At 44.8% G+C, this 21,137-nt stretch overlaps 1 protein-coding gene across 1 annotated transcript; it reads left to right on the top strand.

The window, feature by feature from the left end:
* Window positions 1-892: 892 nt before the first annotated feature.
* Window positions 893-20,470, top strand: LOC308122602 (E3 ubiquitin-protein ligase RNF19A-like). Its single transcript, XM_080484529.1, has 10 exons — window positions 893-1,000; window positions 9,391-10,251; window positions 14,385-14,593; window positions 14,711-14,855; window positions 15,008-15,170; window positions 15,392-15,506; window positions 15,660-15,818; window positions 16,498-16,717; window positions 17,019-17,162; window positions 17,658-20,470. The coding sequence occupies exons 2-10, from the start codon at window positions 9,647-9,649 to the stop codon at window positions 18,460-18,462; spliced, it is 2,565 nt and encodes an 854-aa protein (XP_080340655.1). The 5' UTR covers window positions 893-1,000; window positions 9,391-9,646; the 3' UTR covers window positions 18,463-20,470.
* Window positions 20,471-21,137: the final 667 nt, after the last annotated feature.

Raw genomic sequence — 21,137 nt, 5'->3', positions numbered from 1 at the left:
ACACTGGGACAAACAGGGTGTCAAGCTAACTTTTGCAGTGAGAAGAAATGTTCCGGTTGAATGAAGTGTTTCATGAATAAAGCGCAATTGAATCGTTTTCACACAATAATTAATTTTCTCTGAAAAAGTTTTAACATTTAACACACACACACAATATGAAGTTAAAATCAGGACTGGTGGTAAAACTCCAGCTCCCCAAACCTTGATTGAAGTAGTGAAGTTGACTTTTTGTAAACCCCAATCAGCATTTAGTTTAAAGATGAATTTAACTTATATTTTGGCACTATTTAAATTATGTAATCTACTTCACTACTTTTAAAATTAGGAATTGCTTCAGAGCATGACCCCAATTTGAACAAACACGGAAATTTTGGTTTTGTATTTGTACATTGTAATTACAGTACATAAAATGCACAAAACTATCTGTAAAACTGTAAATATTTAGAAAGTTGGACAACCATGGTTTTACATCTATATTTCCAAAGTGTAAATGTATTGCTTACATATGTTTGTAACAAAGACGTGCTTTAAACATTGACATTTCAGACAGCAACTACTAGTCATTGGAACGGAACCAATGCTTTACTATAAGTGATGATCGATCATACCAACAACAATTTAACAGCGTGAAATAACTTTCTTTGCTTCACTTTTGAGTCTAATAGAAAATATGATAGTGATTTGGAATGTGACAAGTGGACTGTTTTGGCCTAAAATAGATTTTTGAGTGCCAATTTTATGACTCTAGATATCAAATATATACATTTTGTAAACACATTTGAAACGCACGTTATGACGTAAGCTCTTACTATGAAAGGAGACTGTTTCTGACCGGAAGTGCGCCTGTTGTTGTTGTTGTCTGACGGCTTGACTGCAGCAAGCGGTCAGACTCGGGGAAGTTTTCTGCCTCACATCTCTACAACTGCAGCTCACAGAGCAATGACCCCACCAGCATACGCCTCTGCTGTGAAGTGAAAACACACCGGGAGCAGACACATCGGTGAGTGTTTCTCTATGAACGAGTTGTCCATGGAAAGAAATATCCGGATCCGAACTTCCTCCCCCTTTTAAAGGCAAAACAGAAGCTAGCAGGGTTTTTTTTTTTTTTTTTTTGTAGCTTCGTTAGCTTGTATATTTTGCTCGTAGAATTCCAACTCGACAGCATTTCTCTGGAGATAAAGTTAATCGAACCGGTGATGGCAATGGGGATAAACCTTTAAGTGACTTTTATCTGTGAACGTGTGCGGTCGGCTGGTCATTAACTCTTGGATTAAACTTAGTCACCAGCTTCCTGCTGCACAAATCTGATTCCGTAGCTCGCGAGCTAACGCTGATAGCCCGGGGGGGAAATAATGTCAACAAAATGCCACCAAACGTTAAATAATCTCGGATCAACTGCACGTCAAATGTGTGTGTGTGGGGGTGGGGGTTCCGATCTCCCGGACTTATCCTGGTGTCTTCTCTGTCCGTTATTGAAACACGCATGTCCTGCATGTACTGCGCTATAATATCTATTAAGCTTTATTTAGTGAGTTTTCACTGCAAATATTTGTGTTGTAGATTTTCACGGTGTCTGATTAGTCTGTTATTACAGCAATTTATCCTGACATATGCTGCATCGTTGGTCAACTCGGTTCAGTTTTTCACAGTTTAATATTTGATCTGCGTGCACATCCGTGGTGTCTTAATATTCTTCAATATGTCAAATGTGACAGAGTAATGCAAAGAAGTTTTTATAAAATACATGTCCTCACATAACGACTGGACCAGCATCTACTCCCAAGAGGTATCTGCTAAAACGTCAGGAGTTTTCTTTTATATTCATCAAGACTCAAAACAGTTATGTTAAAACAATCGATTTTTTTAAGGGTATGAGAAAATTAATAGCGCAAAAAAAAATAATAGATAAATGCATTGTTTGTTGTGTTAGTGGTCATTAGAAAGTAATCATTTGATATCAGATCTGTAGAAATGCATCAGCATCTTGTATCGTTTCTGTTGCATGATATTGTGTTGGTGTCGGTTGATACTTTCCAACTAATATGGTTCATGCAGCTAAACTACTGTGTGCATTTGTTTTTCCACAATTGTTTTCAGGTCTCAGTTAATATCTTCTGCCCGGAATTGAATATACCTGATTCCTAAAATGTATCCTGATAGAATACGCGAGATCATTTTTACCATTTTTCTGCAGGTTGGATTTTCAACCCGTACAGCAGGTACACTATTATCCCAACCAGCCCAGGCAGGGAAAACTGCATGACTTGCATCGCGTAACATCTGCCAAGACATGTAATCATGTCCAGTTGTCATGAGATAAATCAAGTAGCAATTCTGTCTAGATTTACTTTGTGAATTTTATCGGGCGCTTCGTTAATCTGAGTCATTGTGTTTTTACTCTCTTGTGACGCTGACGTCATCAGAATAACTTATAAAGTGCAACTGACCTTTTGTTTCAGGCTTAAATATGTAAGTATTGTGTCATTTATGTGTTTCTTCTTACAAACCTAGAAAGCAGCAATTTCCAGCTATTTATCATTGGATATCTGCCCAGTAGGATTAACTTTCAAGCTACATGTTCATGTTTTGAATCAATCTGTAAATGTGTTTAAGTTCCCACAGTGCTTATATTGTCAATTATTAACAGAGCTCTACCCACCGCTATCTTGTTAAACATCCGTAGGTTGGGGTGTTTAAATGTGAAGCCGAAATTCTCACGTTAATGTTAAATAAACTTTCGGCGTACAATCGACGCCTTTCTGTTTAAAGTTTATGCAGTAATTTATCTCCCAGTAGCCCCTCAACAGTAGTTTAGCTTGGCTATGAGCCACCATTGCACATTCTTGGGAGAAAATAGTGTGCAAATGGCAGAATGACGTTCTTACTGTACATGTAAAGTGTGTTCCTGTTATATTGACTTTTTTTTCCTCGTCAGTGTTTTAACTCTATCTGACAGAAGGCTGTGAAAAAAGATAGATTAGAAAAGAAAATACTTTTTTTTTTATCCCAGAGGGAAATTCTTTTAACTTAAAATTCTGTTTTTGGTATAAATAGAATAATGGAGTAATAAATAACATAAAAATGAAGTCTCCAAGTGGATAATGTATCCGATCAATCAAAGCTAACCTAAGGATGATACCATTTTAAATCTTGCAGTAAACATACTTTAGTCCTCCCACGTTTTATTCACATGAGTAATGTTGGAATTACTGCTTTGCGGAAGTCATAATCATCAGTTAATTTGAACAGCTGGACGCCGAAGAAATCTGCACTCGCTATATTTTCCCCATTTGTGCAATTATCAATGGAGCCACCAAGATCTCTGAATACTTTCCCTTTCATTTTGAAGCCACATGAAGCTGAAGAGAGTCACGTCAATGTGTGTGTGTGTGTGATTGCACAGTGTGCCCCGGCACTGCTGGTGAATTGTGAGAAGCTGCTTCCTCCTTCTTTGTCGCTCAAAATGGAAAATCCCCCCCCCTCCTCAATCGCACAACCCATCTACATCCAGCTCCCCCGCTGGTTAGGGTGAAAAGCCATTGGCAGAAAGGGCAAACTGTCAAGAGACTGTTATGTATTGATTGGAAGATGCACAATGTGGAGACTCTTAAGGAGTCGACTCGCCAAATGTCACCCAGTCTGCCCCCATGAGGGATTTAAACCAGTTCTATATGCACCAAAATCATCTTTCTGTGATATGCAATCGATAGAAAGTTAGTTACATTGATCACATTGTCATGTCACTCCTGTGTAATAAGGTCCGGTTAGATTATTATGTGTGCAGCTGTGACTCGGTTGGTCGACCTAAACTTCCTATTCCAGGGTCGGCGGTTTGATCCCCCGTCTCACCTTGACCGTGTGTTGAAGTGTCTTTGGGCAAGATGGTGAACCATAATTTGCCTGCAGTGGTTTGTGTGTGTGTGTGTGAGTGCATTCCCATTTGGTATCTACTCCCATTGGTGTGTGATTGCGTAAAGCAGGATGTGTCAAACATATGCGCCCGAAATCTATTCTGCCAGATGACAGTGCAAAGTTTAAGATACAAATACTCTCCTGGGAACACTGGTGGCTGGATTCCCAGTAGATCTGTCATTTCTGGATGCTCCCAAAAATGTATGCCGGGAGAGTTTTGTTTATTTAATCCTCAAAATTGATAAAAGATTCCCAGAACAGCCAGTATTTTTGTGATTCATTGTCTCAACGGAAGTTTCAGATGAATTTGAGGTCATTTCAAGAACGTTCTGTTAAAAAGAAAATGCAACTTTACCCTGAATGTGGCTCTTTTCTTCTATTGTCAGAAATCACCAGTCAGTTACTGAAATCTCTTTGCATACATGGAGAATCGTATCTCCTCTCTTTGTCGGTTTGCTGTCTCTGTAGGGCTAAACATAGGTCATACTGCTGGCGTCAAGCCATTTTCATACTGTGGAGAATTTGGTTAACGTCTCATCATTGCACTGAAACCAATAGGAGCCTTTGCCTCATCAAAGTGAACCAGATACAGTGGAAAAGTACGTTGCCCTGCTGCCTGTGTGTTCAATTGTTTACTAAATAACACTGAAAGCAGCGTCAGACACTCTCCGCCCTCCGGAGTATGTCAGACTTTATTATTATACTTCGTCAGGCAGATAATGGGCTAAATAGAGACTCATTAAGCTACCAGGTTATTTGGATGTCCAGCAGACAGTAAGTTGGCCTCCGCTGGCTGAGCAGCCTCTCACTGACCTTTTTCCCCACTATGAAGTAGCTTTACAGCGAGCGGCCGGATGATGCACGCAGCAGTGGCAGCTTCAAAAAAGTGGAAATATCCCCCTTTAATGCTGGAAGGTAACAAAGTTTAAAAAAAAACAAAAAAACATTTCTATAGAGTTTGTCACACAGTCCTCAGGTTGTCCTTTGGTTTAAAGCCATAAAAAGCAAATGCATTGTCATGATCAGGAAATCTGTCCTCGAGCTGGAATGTCAGCGGAAATCGGCGTACGTGGTAAACGCAACAGAAGAACACTTTGAGCCTCATTTCCAGTCTTCCAACTATTGTATGTGGGAAAGTTGACAATTGTGGCAAAGTAGCAGAATCCCTGGAGGCTTATATAATCTTCAGAACGTGGAAGTTCAGAACGTGGACGTTACTCTTAGACACGTTAACTTCATTGTACATCTTATGAATAGTAGCCAAAATAGACTGGCAAAGTGCTTATCGTGTCTGAGCTGCGGTGTAAAATGATCCGGGGCAATTTTCTCGTCTTAATTGTCTCTTTGCAAAACGACAGGCGAGGGAACCCCAGGTTTATTTGGTTTATTGCTGTCATGAAGCCAGTGTGTTATTACTCTGGTCTCCAGGGCTGCACTTGTTAACAACCGCTACCATCATAGCTTCTAAACTTTTGTCCTTCTTTTTAAATGCATAAATCAAAGTGTTTTTTAACCCCCAAAATAAAGGTAACCCAGTGTCCTCGGGTTGACCTATATCCCCGAGTGGAAAGCCTGGCTTCAGTCCTCTTACCGTGGTCATTTTATCACAGAATAAACCGATCCAAACTTACTGATGGTCTTTATGACTTCACAGGAGATTGAAAGCATTTACTCTGCCGCAGTGTGCTTCTTGCCCCGGGGTAGTCTCAGGAACTGGGACACCGTCCCACTGTGTGAGCTGCGGTCGCATGTGATTGCCTACGGGCCGCAGAAGTAGTTGAATCCATGCATGTGTGTGCACAAACACAAATGCGCACGCTGACCACAGTCGCACGGAAAGTCCCAACTCCTCCTCGGCGCGCTGCAGAGGCAGGATTTTCCGTCTTAATTACGCCTTGGGAATGTAATTTCACATCGACTTGTGGGTTGCTCCAAATTGCTCCTCTGTCTTGTTAAAATTTCCTCCCGCTCACGTGACTCGGTCAGTTCACCAAATACATCATCGCGCTTCGCTGTAATTTGGAAACGGCGTGGCGAGGTATTCCTCACGGAGAGACCTCGCCGTGGAGGCCATCTGCGAGCGCCGCTGGGCTGATGACGTCGCTATGGCGCTGCCAATGTTGGCGTTTAAAGGTCTAAAGCCTTACAGTTCAGTGGGTTTTATTTTACCGAGACACCAATTAAAACACATTACACTTTACTACTTGGCTTCAGTGTTAACGGCATGAAGTGTAATTATTGCTAACGCTCTTTTTTGACTCATTTATCTTTAGTGCAACGTTGGCTAAGTGGGTCTGTGGGGAACATTCAGTCCTCCACTCAACTGGTTTGTTACGCTAAGAGTAGAACTTTTACCAAAAGTGGAACAGCGCGAGTTAATCTCCACCCATGCATCTTCTACACCCGTTGCGGGTGTGGTGCAAAGGGCAGGTGCGCCCTGTCCGTCACAGGGCTTGTATGGAAAAGACAGGCGTTCTGCAAACATGCACAGGCACCCGGAGAACATCTTTCGATTCCACCCAGCTGAAGCCGTCGTTGTCAAACCTGGATCTTCTTTCTGTGAGGTAACGATGCCGAGCTGATGTTACTTTTGGTAAGGTTAGCAAAAATCATTTTTACACAAGGAAGGCTGTTTAAATTATAAAGCTTCTGATATGGTCAGAAAATAGTTAAAGATCTCCTAATATACAACTTTCACATGGGTGTTGTTGGTCCAAAAACATTGTCTTCAAAGTTTATTGCCCCAAATCCAACTTTCCTTGATTTTCATCAATTTGAATATTGCATTTTATGAGCTGCACTCCTAATCTGCTGTGTCTTTGTGAGCTGGACTGGCTCCGCCCATTTTGGGAAGAGAAGGAAGTACTTCCTCCCATGGTGCCTTGTGCCAGAGCAGAGCTGCCTGATTGTGGGAGGGTTAAAGGGAGGGCCTACCTTGATTGGGATTGGCTAAACCCCTGATGACACTATATAGGGTTAGAGTTCTGATTGGCTCGTTGCTGCAACACACTTTCTAAAACATAAAACCAGCCAGAGAGAGAGATGACAGACTTTCTTCACTTAAGGAGCGTCATTCCAGGTATGGGGACACATATCACTGTTGGAAAACCATTAGAAAGTGAATTGTGAATAGTGTGACCCCTTTAACATCTTATGTTAGGCTGCCTTCTCGTTGTAGTACGCTTTCTTTAGAAACTGACAAAAATACAACAACTTGACTCAATAGTACAGATACTTCAGAAAGCAGATTTTTGAAACGGGTCAGAGTTGCAGGTATTTGGCAGTTGCCGTGCTCCGGTCGGCGCTGGTTTGCGGCTTGTAATGACCTTTTGATGACGAAACTGAACAGCTGATGCAGTAAATGTTGACTCAGCTCAAACAGAGTTAATACCAACTCTGGAAGGTAGGCAAGTGGTTTGGCCATGTTGATCTAACCTGGTCACACTAACCACACCCAACGGGGGCGGGGTAGAATTAGTGGGACGCTGGTCCAATGTGACAATGGTTCTGCGTTGCAGTTCAGTATTATAATTCTTTTCTTTGAGCAACTTAGAACTGATGCAAGCAGCAGTTTGTTACCGCCACTTCCTTTAGAGTTAACACCATGCGGCCAGAGATGAAATAAAAGTTCTTTCTCAACATAGTCCGGCGCACATCCTATAAAGCTCATTTGCTCATGCTCAGTCATCGCAAAGAGGCCGTCCAGTACATTATACTATGTGACCTCGATGTCAAACCTGATAAACGGCAGTAAACTGGGTCCTGACCAACACTATCGACTGAATCTGATTTTCAGGATGTGGGGCGAAAAAGGCAAACATTTTTAAGTCTCCTCCGACAGTAAAGCAGTAAAACGTGAATTCTGCGGGCGACAAACCGCAGCCAGTCAGACAGAGGTTTGTAGGTTATGGGAGTGCACTCGCAGGATTTCTGCCCCAGTTGAGATTTGCAGTGTGGCTTGTTAATTAGTCACCTTCTGGCTCCCGCTGGATCTTTCCTTAATGTAGTCCCTGATGACAAACACACATAAACACAAGCTTGGAACATGAAGCAGACGGGTCTCATCAGTCTTGTTTGCATTGCTTATCTGGGGTTAAACATTCGCAACTTAAAATATTTCCCGAGTGAGAAAGAGTGCTGGTAAAGTGTTACCCTTAAAGATTTTGTGCTTCATTCATTTTTGTACTTAACATTTAGATTTGTAGCCCAATGAATAAGCATTTAGCCGCAAAAAGGTAAAGCAGCGGCACAAATTGAGGGCTCCATAATAACATAATTTTCTATAAAAAATAACATGTAAAAATATTTTGAGTGTCATTTATTAAAACTATTTGTAAAACGCTTGGCAATTATTTGGAATAAACGGAACTGGATAACAATAATTAGTGTGGAGAAAGTTGAGAAAAGACATTTGAAATAATATATAAAATGGGGAGATTATAGTTCAGATCAGACTGTTCAGCACAGTGAGCTTTGATTATGTCACACTGGTGTGTAAAATGAAACTATACGAAATATTAATAATGAAGTTATACTCAGGATTGTAATAATCATTTTAAATAGGCACAAAATGTTTGGTTTGAATGTGCTCCCTCACTATAATATCTAAAGTTAATACAGCAAGTAGTTAGAAGTAATAGGAGTTTTGTTTAAGTTTTTGTTTATTTTAGATTACTGCAAAAAAAATAAAAAATTGAGTAAGCTACTCTTGGTAATCTAATCTAATCCTGTAAAGATTGAGAGCCTCTTAGTCTTTGAAAAGTGAAGATTAACATTTTTACAGCAGGCTCAATGTTTTTTAAAACATGAATCTGGGTGTTATTGTCGCTAAATGACTGATGCGGCGGTTTGGGACTGAGTCCATGGCTGGAATGCAAACAGTGATTCTCACAGTCGTTTTGCTCTCAGGTCATTTCTGTAGGAATCCGTCCGAAGCAGAAAGGTTCAAATCCTTCAGGGATCAGGCAGTGAAACGGGAGCTCACGCTTCGGTATTTCTGGAAAATACCACTTTTTCTTGTTTAGTTCAGTTGAGTGTCACACTCGGTGCAGGCGCGAGGCGTGGCTGCTCCAGAGGCACATTGATACAGCTGTGGCCACATCTGAGATCTGTGGCGAAAAACATGCGAGGATTTTGTCTTGCTTTGCCTGCGCTTGACTGATACGCACTCGGGGGAGATCACGCAGTTGCTTATGTGAGCAGAATAGCATGTGTCGGGGACAACGCCTGAAAGAGTGGCTGCGGCCTGCCAAAAGAAGCTCTAACTATCAAAGGAATGACGTTGCTTTGAGTTCCAGAGCAGCGAGATCGCTCGCCGGTAGTTCTCTTCAATGCTTTCATGATTTTTATTATTCAGTCTCCTGAACGTCCGTATTTTGTTTTCTCTTTTGCAGCACGGCATTAAAAATGAATGTGTTCAGTTTTGGCACAGCACCTGATCCCTTTCTTTTCTTTCTTTTTTTTCTCTTTCTCTCTCAGGTTCTACTTCAGAGAAGCTACACCAGAGCTCCAGTCGAACCTCAAAATAATATTGGTTCAAACCAGCGACGGACCACATCACCATGTCACCAGGTTCCCGCACCATGTCCTAGCTCACAGCAGTCCTGCTTCCCTCCCTGACCGTCCTGCCCCGTCATCCCTCTTTTCTTCCTCCTTCCCTTCACGATTCTCCAGATCTCCTCTTCGAAATGTGCTGATATCTGGCCGTAGTACCTGTGGCACTTCGTCTGGCGTGATGAGCAGCCTGCATCAGCAGCATCATGGCAGCACGGGCTCCGAGCGAGACCTCCAGTCCGCCGCCTCCTCCGTCAGCCTCCCTTCAGTTAGAAAGACTCCCAAGAAGCGCCGGCTCTCCCTCCACTCGCTCTTTGGCCGCCGCCGCCGACCCGACCGGGACCCGAAGCGCAAGTCGAGGCCTCTGCAGGCCGGAGGCGGGGTGGAGGGCGTGGTCACCATCGAAAGCGTGCAGCCCGAGCCAGCCCATGACAAGACTTCGACCCACTCCCCTCTAGATGTAGCGTCCACTTCGGCGGCGGCGTCTTCGTCGGAGCTGCTGGAGTGCCCCCTGTGTCTGCTGCGCCACACGCGCGAGCGCTTCCCAGACATCATGACCTGTCACCACCGCTCCTGCGCGGACTGCCTGCGGCAGTACCTGCGCATCGAGATCTCCGAGTCCCGCGTTAACATCAGCTGCCCCGAGTGCGCTGAGCGCTTCAACCCCCACGACATCCGCATGATCCTGGGAGACCGGGCGCTCATGGAGAAGTACGAGGAGTTCATGCTGAGGCGGTGGCTGGTGGCTGAACCCGACTGCCGCTGGTGCCCTGCTCCCGACTGCGGGTACGTATGGCAGACCATGTGGACTAATCACGTAAACGGTATTGATTGCCTCTCAGCAAGTTTTCCAGCAGCATTGCAGCAGCGGTGATGATATTTCCTCAAAAATCACAAGTTTAGTTTACCACATGAAAAAGCCCTAAAATAGCACAAAAAGCCCACAAAAATACGACATCAAGGAAACTTCAAGGCCGCAGTCTTTCTCTGTTAAGTTCACCCCCAACTCCTGCACTGATGCCCGAGTTAAAAATAGCCGCTAACAGTAATAGACCTGTTTATTCTGTCAGCCTGAAAAGATGCGAGAGCTCAATGCTGTGGTGATGCCTTGCTGTTGTCAGGTTTGGGAATTACAAGCACGCACTGAACAACAGACGGTGGATTGTAGAACGAATTACATCACACCACTATTAAATCAATCTCAGTTAGAGAGATGGATCTGCCAAGAAATATCATTGTAGAATTTTATTATTTGTCTTTGTGATCTCATATAAACTACAAAGTTTATTTCATTGATTAAAATGTAGCCTTCAGTCAAATATAATGGTAAACATGCTCCTATAGAATTTTCAAACAGAAAACTAAATTACATGATAGTAGTTGCAGTGATCCACATTGAGGCCAGTGGAGTAAAATGTTTATCGTGTAGCTGGAACCACAATGTACTGGCAAAGACCTTCAGCCATCTTTGTGTCTACTTATCCTGCTGCAGCTACTTTGATTGACTCCATACACCATCTAGTGGTAGAAAACCTGAACTGCAATAATAACCTGGCTGGGCCTAGCTGAGATACTTTCTTGTAGATATAAAAGCCAAACATCTCAAGATTCTAATTTTGACTGCACGTTTATGAGGATTGTGAAGTTTTTTCCTTCATATTAGATTTAAAAAATCAACACAGTATTTTGTGAGGCTTCTGTTTTTTATTGGGTTTTAGTTGTCGGGCTTTTGTGAGCTTATTCTTTTTCTCATGGAGGTTTAAGTGCAGGGTTGGAGGGCAGGTCAGCGTCCTCTGTGTCTTTGCAGCCGGCAGTGATTCAACTGTTTGCTCTCAGGCGTCTGAACTGTGACTAACACTCGGTCACCCTGGCTGACCCGCTACTCTGCCGAGGCCATGGCGACCGCTGAGCAAACAGGGCACATGTGCACTGACAGCAGTCTGTCCTTCTCACCACAGGTTTTCATAAGTGATACGAACGTATCCATGGCGTTTTGGTTGAGAGGGCTGCTCTCGGTCGTCGCCATGAGCTCGTGTTGAAGTGACGTTTGCTTTCACCCGTCACTCGCTCTCATGGCTTTGTTGCACCAACACTGCTGACCCTTGTCTGCAGGAATAATGGCTCTTTCACGAGTTTTGTTGCAACTCCTGCCCTCCACCGCCGAACCCCTCGGCTCTGGCTCGGCGCCACACTTTCCACTGGTTAATGCGCTCGCGCTGTATTGTTGTATAATTGTGCCGGCGAGTCATCGAGATTTGTTGGCGTGCTTATCAAATTCAAGTGGAGCACGGCTGACGTTACAGTAGCGCCTGTTAAAGGCTAAAATAAATACTGCAAAGGCACCCAGTCACATTTGTTTGATATTGCAGCAGTAATTATCTCAAATGTTTTTATTTACATTAATGAAACGTATACTGTAAGTGTTTTATAGGGTTTGCACAAATTGCAGTATATTACTGATGTATTCCGTTTTGTCATCAAACTGAACAAGAATCTGGATGCTTGAAGGAAACACACACAAGTATTCATACCAAAAGGTCCATTTGGAAAGCTCCCATCTGTTTTACAACTTCTCCACATAGTGCCATGAGCCGGCCTCACCGAGGTGCGACTGCATACCGTCTGGAAACCGTCTGGACCCGAGTGTTGTTTTCAGATATATGTGTTCGCATGCAGCCTCCGCTGCTGCTGGACAGATGAGGCCGGACACGGTGCGCGATGCAGGTTTGACTTCTGGTTCTATCTGGAGGCAGTGAGGATGTTTTTGCAGACGGCGTGGTAGTGTGAAATGTAATTCTATACGTTGTAGTTTGTACAGTTGACATTCACGCTTACTTTCGCTGCTCTGGTTCCCGATCGCCACACCAAACTGGCAGAACGTCACGTTTCCATGAGGTTCACAACATCAATCATAACTCCCTACACGTTCAGTGTTTTGGTGGGATTGATGACTCGAAAACTGGGTGCTTGTTTACTATCTGCACTCGCTAAAAGTGGACACAGCAAAGTCTGAGCGTGGCGACTTCATTCGTCAAGAACGAAGGAAAAACACAACGGCTTCATTGGTTGTGTTGTGGCAACAGCTAATGTGCCTGTGTGAGTTTCCTCTTCCTCATATCACAGCCTGCACTGTTTTTAGACAGTTCAGTGCACAGCATGGCACCTCTACCTCGGTATAGATGTCTGTATCGTTACAGTACAACAATCATGCTCTTTGCATTTGCTCTATGATGGATTACACAGTAAACAAAGGCGGATCATGCAGCTCCGTAGAAACCCGACACTGAGCCGTCCATTTGAATGAGAAACATCTAAAACATGATGGGCAGTGGATCAAGCATGAGCAGCCTTGTTGAACCGGGAGGAAATCCTCTGGCTAAGTCGCCTTTAATTCGATTTATTCTGCAAATGTTTTACAGTTGCACTCATTGAAAGTTGCTTTGCACATTTGGGAAGTTGTGTTGCCATAAATAGGATGACCTTGGCATTTAGTAGAGCTTAAAAAATATTTGAAGTGGAATTTTCTTTTTTCCTTTATTCAAAGCAGAATTTTCTCTCCACTTTGTTTGCAGCTGTATTTCTGTTGCTTCTTTAGTATCAGCTGCTGTTAGCTTGTCTATTGGATTAAACACTTAGCGACTTTTAACCAAGTACTTGACTGAATTACCAGCTGTGTGCATCAGCAAACAGCCCAGGAGTGTAAATCAACCGATGCCACAGTGTCTGCTTGCTTGGCTGGAGAGTTTTTTGGGGGGGTAATTTGCACAGTATTGAGTAATCAGCTTGCTGTCCTATAAGCTTTGCTCTACATGTCGTACATGTTGTCCGCCTGTGTGGATCGGCTCAGGGCTTCATGCGACATCCTGGCTTTCTAACGGGGCCTCCGTGCTGTTCACGTGTCATTTTGAAACGGCTGCTTGTCTCTCTCTGTTTGCTTTTTCCTTATCGCCAGTTCCTGATGTTCCTATGATAACCGCGACGTGGGACACTGAGTAGCTCAAACAACGTCAGTGTTTAACCTCGGCTGTCACACTTTTTCAGCCTCCATTCATTTATTTGACTGTTATCACGTATGATAAAGCAGTTGGTTTGACACGGTAACTGCTGCAGTGACGTGATGGGTTGTACCGTGGCAGTTTGTCAGCCTGTTTTAGGTTCACATATTTATAACAAAGCAGTTGTTGGGCTCCAGCCGTGCCGTGCGCTTCTCAGAAACGCCTCCGAAATAGCGCACCGTCATGATTGATGAGGGATACGATGGTGACGTGGAGTCAACCAGAATGGATCGTGCCGTGGCTGCATTGTTGCGAGGCCTCAAGGTGGTACATTCCTGAAGACGTCACAAGCAACCGTATGGATCCCCGTCCTCCCAAAACGTCTCTTTTTTTTGTTTGTTTTGTTTTCCTTCTTTGACAATTCCTGCTTTGGTTATATTTGGTGACTTTTAGGAGGCAAAGACATAGAACCACATATCATTTCTTCATATCTGTGTTTGTTTTATACATTTTCTGATGACAAAAAAAAAAAATCTAATCTGCACAAAATGTCTTTTTTCCTAACTCAAAGTATCCGTTTAAAAGTTGCTGTACTCTCAATTAAGCAAATTATGTCCAAATGATCTAGGGGGGGATCTTAAAGTATTTTTATACACGACTTGGATGTTGACAGCCATTAATTGAAAAGGATCTGTGAGTTTAGGAGAAAAGGGAACAAGAATTGCGCATTTTCTGACAACATGTGGTCCAAACGGATGGCTCTGCCATGAGGGAGTATTCCTGCAGCACAGACACATCTGCTCTGACTCTGTAAAACACTGCTATAGTCAATTCTGTTCTCCCTCCCCCTCCATCATTAAAGCAATCGGGAAAATAAGAAATACATAATTCAGCATGAATCTGGTGTTTCTCTTCCTCACACAGTTATGCAGTCATTGCGTTTGGCTGCGCCAGCTGCCCGAAGATCACCTGCGGGCGCGAGGGCTGCGGAACGGAGTTCTGCTACCACTGCAAACAGCTGTGGCATCCCAACCAGACGTGCGACACGGCGCGGCAGCAAAGGGCACAGAACCTGAGGCTGAGGAGCTTCAGGTCGTCCTCCCTCAGCTACAGCCAGGAGAGCGGCGCTGCAGGTAACGTCCAGAGAGACGCTCGCCGATCAAAGACTGACCAACCTGACCGGTTCTGAGAGATTTTGTTTTTATTTGACGCACACCAATCGTACTTTTCTTCAAATCCGCCGGCGCCAGGTGATGACATCAAACCGTGCCCTCGATGCGCCGCCTACATCATCAAAATGAACGACGGCAGCTGTAATCACATGACCTGCGCCGTGTGCGGCTGTGAGTTTTGTTGGCTCTGCATGAAGGAGATCTCTGACCTGCACTACTTGAGGTGAGACAGGAACACGGCGGAGTCGACTGTTGCCCACCCATCCACCCACACATTTGTTTTTGTGCTTCAAACTTGTTGGTTCAACTTCAGTTTTTGTTGGTTTTCAGATAACGTCGGTGTCACCTTAGCGAATGACTTTTCTCTGTTTTCAGTCCGTCTGGCTGCACGTTCTGGGGGAAGAAGCCCTGGAGCAGAAAGAAAAAGATCCTGTGGCAGCTCGGCACCTTGGTGGGTGCTCCAGTGGGCATCGCGCTTATCGCTGGCATCGCCATCCCCGCAATGATCATCGGCATTCCAGTTTACGTCGGCAGAAAGGTGAGAGCCTCCAGTGCCACCAGTTCCTTCTGGTTCGTCTCGGCGCATGATGCAGCTGGTACATTCAGAGCAGGTGCGCGAGTCTTATGTCTGGTTTGAGAAGTGAGAAATACTTTTGTTTGATGATGCAGACCAAAGGAGTGTCTGTGGTTTGCCACGTCGCTGTATAGCACAAAATATTTTTAGAAACTGTCCAGTCAGTCCTGATCATTGGTTTTCAGATTCATAATCGTTATGAAGGCAAGGACATCTCCAAGCACAAGAGGAACTTGGTGATCGCTGGGGGTGTGACCGTGTCTGTGATTGTGTCGCCTGTGGTCGCTGGAGTCACTGTTGGTAGGTTTAAAAAGCTTTTCTGCTTATTTTATTCTTCTGCATGAGGGGATCCATCCGTCTCATGTAAAGTGGTTTGCTTGCAGGCCGAATTGATAGATACATGTTTCATACCTGTTTCCCCACATGCTTTCCTTACCCGTTGCCTCTTTGTAGGGATCGGTGTTCCCATCATGCTCGCTTACGTCTATGGAGTCGTCCCAATCTCCCTGTGCCGGAGTGGAGGCTGTGGAGTGTCTGCTGGCAACGGCAAAGGCGTGCGGATCGAGTTCGATGACGAAAATGACAACATAGGCAGCGGTGCAGCCGTCACAGGTGAGAGGCATTAAACGGCAAAAGAAACGACACAGATCTCATCCAAACGGGAATAAAATACGGGGCAATTACATCAAATAGATGAATAATTTGCAGCAGGATTAAAAGAATGACGCTTAACCTGAATCATGGTCGCCGGCAGACGCTGCGTTCATATTAGAACAACCATGATGCTCGGTTTTAGGTTTCACCTTTTGACTACATGGAAAATGCCAGGACCTGTGCAGCGTGGGAGGATTCGGTGTTTGTTTCCACTGACATTCTCCGCCACATGCACAAGTCCACCTGTGTTTACATATGACTCGCTGCACATGAGGTTTCACGGCAGCTGACGGGGAGACGCAGGATTTCAGGCGTGTGACATGCAAAATGGACGGTGCGGCGTCCGTGGGTTTTAGCGTCAGTGTGTGACTCCTGTGGTCGGACTGGCGGCTGCGTGGTCGAGCTTGTCGTGCTTTCCCAGGAGATGTTGAGGGAGGAAGACAGATTCTAGTTCTCACTGCTCCTGTCAGGGTGAAGAATGATTATTAACGTTAATAGATTATGTTCTTCCTCGTCCTTGAATAAATCCAGGTAACATGCAAATATTTTGCTGTTAAAACTCATTACATTTGTTTTGCTGACACATTTTCCTGTAGTCTAACAAAATGGACGTTTTCCGTTCTGTGTTCTGGCTCAGACACGACCTCTGTGGCGGAGACCCGGCTCAACAACGCCAGCCTCGGCGACGGAGCGAGCGTCGGCGGCCTGACAGGCCTGAGCCTCAGTGTCAGCGGGAGCCACATGGAGCGCTGCGGCGTGAGCTCCACGCAGCGGGACAACATGAGCGACAACGCCAGCACCACGGCCCTCGCCGGGACCAGCATCACCGGCAGCCTGTCTGGAAGCTGCTACAACCGGTAACCACCTGGGCTGCAGGGCCGCAGGGCTGCAGGGGGTCTCTGAGGGGGTGGAAAAGATTCAGCAGGATTGATGATCACAAATGAATGAACCCAAATGGAATCTATTAGATGATATTACTGAACAGTGTAAATGATGCAAGAAAAATCCTGTTGACTCGACAGTCTAGTAATAAAAATATGTAATCCTATCCAATCCTCCTGTCACTAAACGTTTGAGCATTTTCCCTTTGTGTTCCTTCATAGTCGATTGAGCAAACATCGCTTAAGTATTTTGTATCATTCGTTATTTTCCTGTCAGGATGGAGGTGCAGGCCGACGTCCAGAAGGAGCGCTGCAGTCTGAGCGGAGAGTCGGCCACCGTCAGTTTGGGGACGATCAGCGACAACGCCAGCACAAAGGCCATGGCGGGATCGATCCTCAACGCCTACATGCCCCTAGAAAGGTCAGCGGTCACGGCTTAACCACCCTCCACGCCGAAGTTGCACATGTATGACCGACTTTGTGTGTTGCAAACATCCCTGCCCTACTTCTGTCGCCCCGTTCGACAGGCGCCCTGTGGTCAAAATAAGAAAGGCATTGTGCGCCGCAGTGTATCACATGTCATCTGCTGACAAAAGAATAGTGTTCAAACACTCGTAAAGATATTCTGAGCAGATAGCTTAGTTATATTTGCAGCACAGTGTCTGCTCCATAGGGATGGCTTAAAAGCAGAAAATCAATCTCAACTTACATTTGTTCTATATTTTACAAATAAACTACAAAGGATTTGTTAGTAGTCCTGTACAGAGTTTAAAGAGCCTTGCACTCATTGTCAGGTGGGATCAGCTCAAATTTCCCATGACCCCAAGTTGAATAATTGTGGTTGTTACCTATAGAAATGTGTCTTGATATATATTCACAGGGCTTAGCACAAATTTATCATGACTTTATTTTGCAGAGACAACAGTCTGGAGGTGCAAGCAGACGTGGAGTCCAAGCAGGAGAAGGTGCGACGCGGCAGCGGCTGCAGCAGCCTGGACGAGGCCAGCTGCAGCAGCAGCACCGCCGGCCTCAAAGGAGCCGGCGGCGGCGGCGGTCCGTGTTCCTGCTCCTCCAGCTGCTGCTGCGTGCAGCACGGCAGCCACTGCTGCCCCTCGCCCCCCTGGTCCAAGGAGCCGTCCACCTCAGGGGGCAAGAAGAGCAAGGCCAAGCTTTGGAGCAGGGCGAGCAGCAGCCACGGAGAAACAAAAGTCATGGAAATGCCGGCGGACGTGGACGCTCAGCTTCTGGAGCAGCGCAGCGTTAACTCGTCGGAGTTCGACTCCCCGTCGCTGAGCGGCAGCCTCCCGTCGGTGGCCGACTCGCACTGCAGCCACTTCTCGTCGGAGCTCAGCTGCTCAGACCAGGAACCCTCAAGACCAGCGAACCCACTCTCCTCGGCCACGGCGGACGCTCCCCGTCCCCCCGCCTCTTTCGGCGACGCCCCGGCGGCGCAGATGCCCGAGGTGGAGCACGACCACCTGGAGCATTTCCCGACTCAGAGCAGCCACGCAGCCTTCACCCACCGCCTTCTGTCTGCATCCCCACCCGCTTCACCCAAAGAGGGAAGCAGCGGGACCTTTCTCCACATCAGCGAGGAGAGCCCGGGAGACGTCACGGACGTAGAGCCAGAAAAGACGGAGGAGACGACGGACACCGGCAACGACGCGGCGGTGCAGCCTGTAAGCCCGTTAAAGAAGCGCTGTATACAGACGGACATCTGAAGGACGTTGCTCCACCAGCCTTATCGCCCAATTTCTCTGTGATACATTTGAAAGATGAGTCTTTCCTCTGCTGCAAAGGCAGGAGCAGTAGCTGAATGTCAGCGTGTGGCGTCATGCAGAAGGTTAAGGTTTAAGTCGCAGAGGGATTTTGAGGGTAAAAGTGAGAAAGTCATTTCAGATTGTTTAACCGGAGCACCGAGGATTACTGTATGTTGGAGAAAGTTCTGGACGTAACGGGTGAAGCAGGTTATCAGAGTAGTGAAATGTAGCATATAATCCATCCAGCCGATATGATGATCTGCAAAGTCTTCTCAGTTCTTGAATGATTTTTTTCTTCTAAATCCCAGAATAAGTCTGATTGTCTTGAGCAGAGCTGATGAAGCTGGATATTAAGATGTCTGACCCTCGTTTTTTTTTTATAATCAGCTGCTATGATAAAAACCTGTTCTTTTTTTTTTTCACATTTGCAAAAATCTTCTTTTTAGGGGAGGGGGGGTGTCCTGGGTTTGCGCACATCAGCAAGGGACATGTTGTCCGTGTGGTCTCCCGGCCCTCACTTTGTGATTTCCACTTAAAATCACAGCTAAAATAATCTTGTGTATAAAACTTCAGAGGGACCAGTTCACATACACATACAGTAGCAGAAGTTATTTTCTGTAACCATATATGTAAGAAAATTATTAGTTTGTTTAAAATTTTACTCTAATTTGTTGTGTGTGTGTTTTAATGTGTTATGTTTATTTTCCATTTTGGGAAAGTTTGTTGTAATTCTGAAGCCCTGTGTTGGGTCCAAACAGTTTATTATAATTTGTTGGAAACTGTGAGACTCTAGAGTGTAGCCCTCCTTCCTTATATATATATATAAATATATAATGATGGATTTAAGGCCTTTTGCTGTATTTTCATCCTTCACAAGCTTTCTTCTGCACTGGTTAAAGAAAAAAGTTTCCAGTGGAAGTTTTAGTGTCGCTGCGTCACAGAAAGGGGAAAAACAAACAAAGCCCAGTGAAATTTGAAGCTGTAGCGTTTCTTACTATTAACAGGGCTTTTTCTTTTTCTTCTTTTTTTAATCACTAAACTGAAAATTTTACCAAACATCTGCAATAAAACAAAAGCTTTCGAAGCTCCTCTGTGACTCAGCGGTGAAAATACAGTTAAAGTGTCCCTCACTTTAATCCAAACCTTATTTTTTCTTTGAGTGTATTTTAACCATGTTTTTTTTTTTGGGGGGGGGGGGGACTTTATGATTGATGCAGACCACTTTATATTCCTCGAGCCTACAGTGCCTTTTGAAGCGAAGGGGGGAGGAGTTATTTTCTATACCGTTTGTTTCCGTATTCTGTACATCTTCAAATGCTAAAACTTCACCAGGTGCACAAAAACATCTCGTCCCTCCGCGCTGACTGGAGCTGCACCCACCAAAGACTGCTCTCAGGCCACCCGCGGCTTGTTTTAATGTAGCCATGGGGACGTTTCGGGGAGGAATCTACTTTAATGTACGAGGAGGTCCAGTCCATAAAGCCCAAGTCACGAGCAGACTGCTAACCAAAACGTTTGTTTGGGTTGAAAGTTCTTTCTTTATTTTTAAGACGCAGCCAAAGTTTGTAGAGTTTATGAGCCATTTTGGCGGAATAAAGGCAATAAAAAAACCCATTTCTATCACCCGTGGCTGTCGGCATCACGAGCATCTGAGCACGGCGACGGTTTGAGCGTCGTCCTTTGTTCAGCAGCTGGATTAGAGTTTAGGGGCGACGTCAGCCGGACAGGCTGCAAACAAAGAGCCGCTCATTACACCGGCCCAGAGGGCACCTCGCCACCGTCCAGCCGCTCACTTGTTTCCCTCTGTTCAGTCCATATTATCATCGGAAGACGAGTGCCACAAATATTTTCCTATTTGGGGAGAAAGAGCTTGTGCTATTTGGGGGGGGGGGGGTAAAGAGATATTTCATAATTTTGTGCTTCATATTGTGCATGTAAATGCATATCCTTACAAAATAAAATAAACATTTCAATCAAGCTTGTGGCATCGTGTTTTGTCTCGTCCCTGGAGTATCCTTGCAATTCTTTCATAACACATTTAGTGCTTTAAACTCTTAACTGCATGTAGTTTGCATGTAGTTTGTAGTAACTTGAATGATTGAAGCATCCATGTTGCAGTTTATTATTTACATTTTCAGTCTATTTACATACAGTACATGCGTTTACATTCCATAAATCAGTACAAATGGCTGAAGAGCTTCATTACAGCTGTTTTCATTTCGAAAAGGCTTCTTATGTCCTTATTTTACAACAGAATAAATAAAATCAGGGTCAAAATAGAGAAAAGTACCGACTTTTAACAAGTCAAATTCAACAAGTGAAATCAAAGTTCTGGCACGTTATTCTTTTTACATCTTTTCTGCCCGGTTCCAGGCTGAGGTGTCGCAGGATTTGTGCCAACGTTCGACGTAGGTGTGGTCACAAAATTACAAGTCGTGAAAATGTCTTGTTTATTCCTCTGGGAAACAAGTGTGGAAACCCAAACAGGTGGAGGAGCCGCATACGCACACGCACACAGACACGAAAAGAGCTTTAATGGAGTGAAAACGCCTTTCCTGCACGCAGATCAGGGCTTTAAAAGAAATGTGGGTCAGGAGTCGGGATAACTCTTGTAAAAGTTGCGGTTTAGTTTTCAG

Source organism: Lipophrys pholis, assembly GCF_963383615.2.
Source record: "Lipophrys pholis genome assembly, chromosome: 17".
NCBI classification, from domain to species: Eukaryota; Metazoa; Chordata; class Actinopteri; order Blenniiformes; family Blenniidae; genus Lipophrys; species Lipophrys pholis.
Note: the sequence above shows the minus strand (reverse complement) of the source record. Positions and strands in the feature narration are given on the sequence as shown.

Excerpts from the sequence above, each read along its gene's own strand:
- LOC308122602 (XM_080484529.1), top strand. The coding sequence starts at position 9,647 with ATGAGCAGCCTGCATCAGCAGCATCATGGCAGCACGGGCTCCGAGCGA. Across the intron at positions 14,856-15,007 it reads TCTGACCTGCACTACTTGAG|TCCGTCTGGCTGCACGTTCT; the intron begins GTGAGACAGGAA and ends CTCTGTTTTCAG. Across the intron at positions 15,819-16,497 it reads CAGCGGTGCAGCCGTCACAG|ACACGACCTCTGTGGCGGAG; the intron begins GTGAGAGGCATT and ends GTTCTGGCTCAG.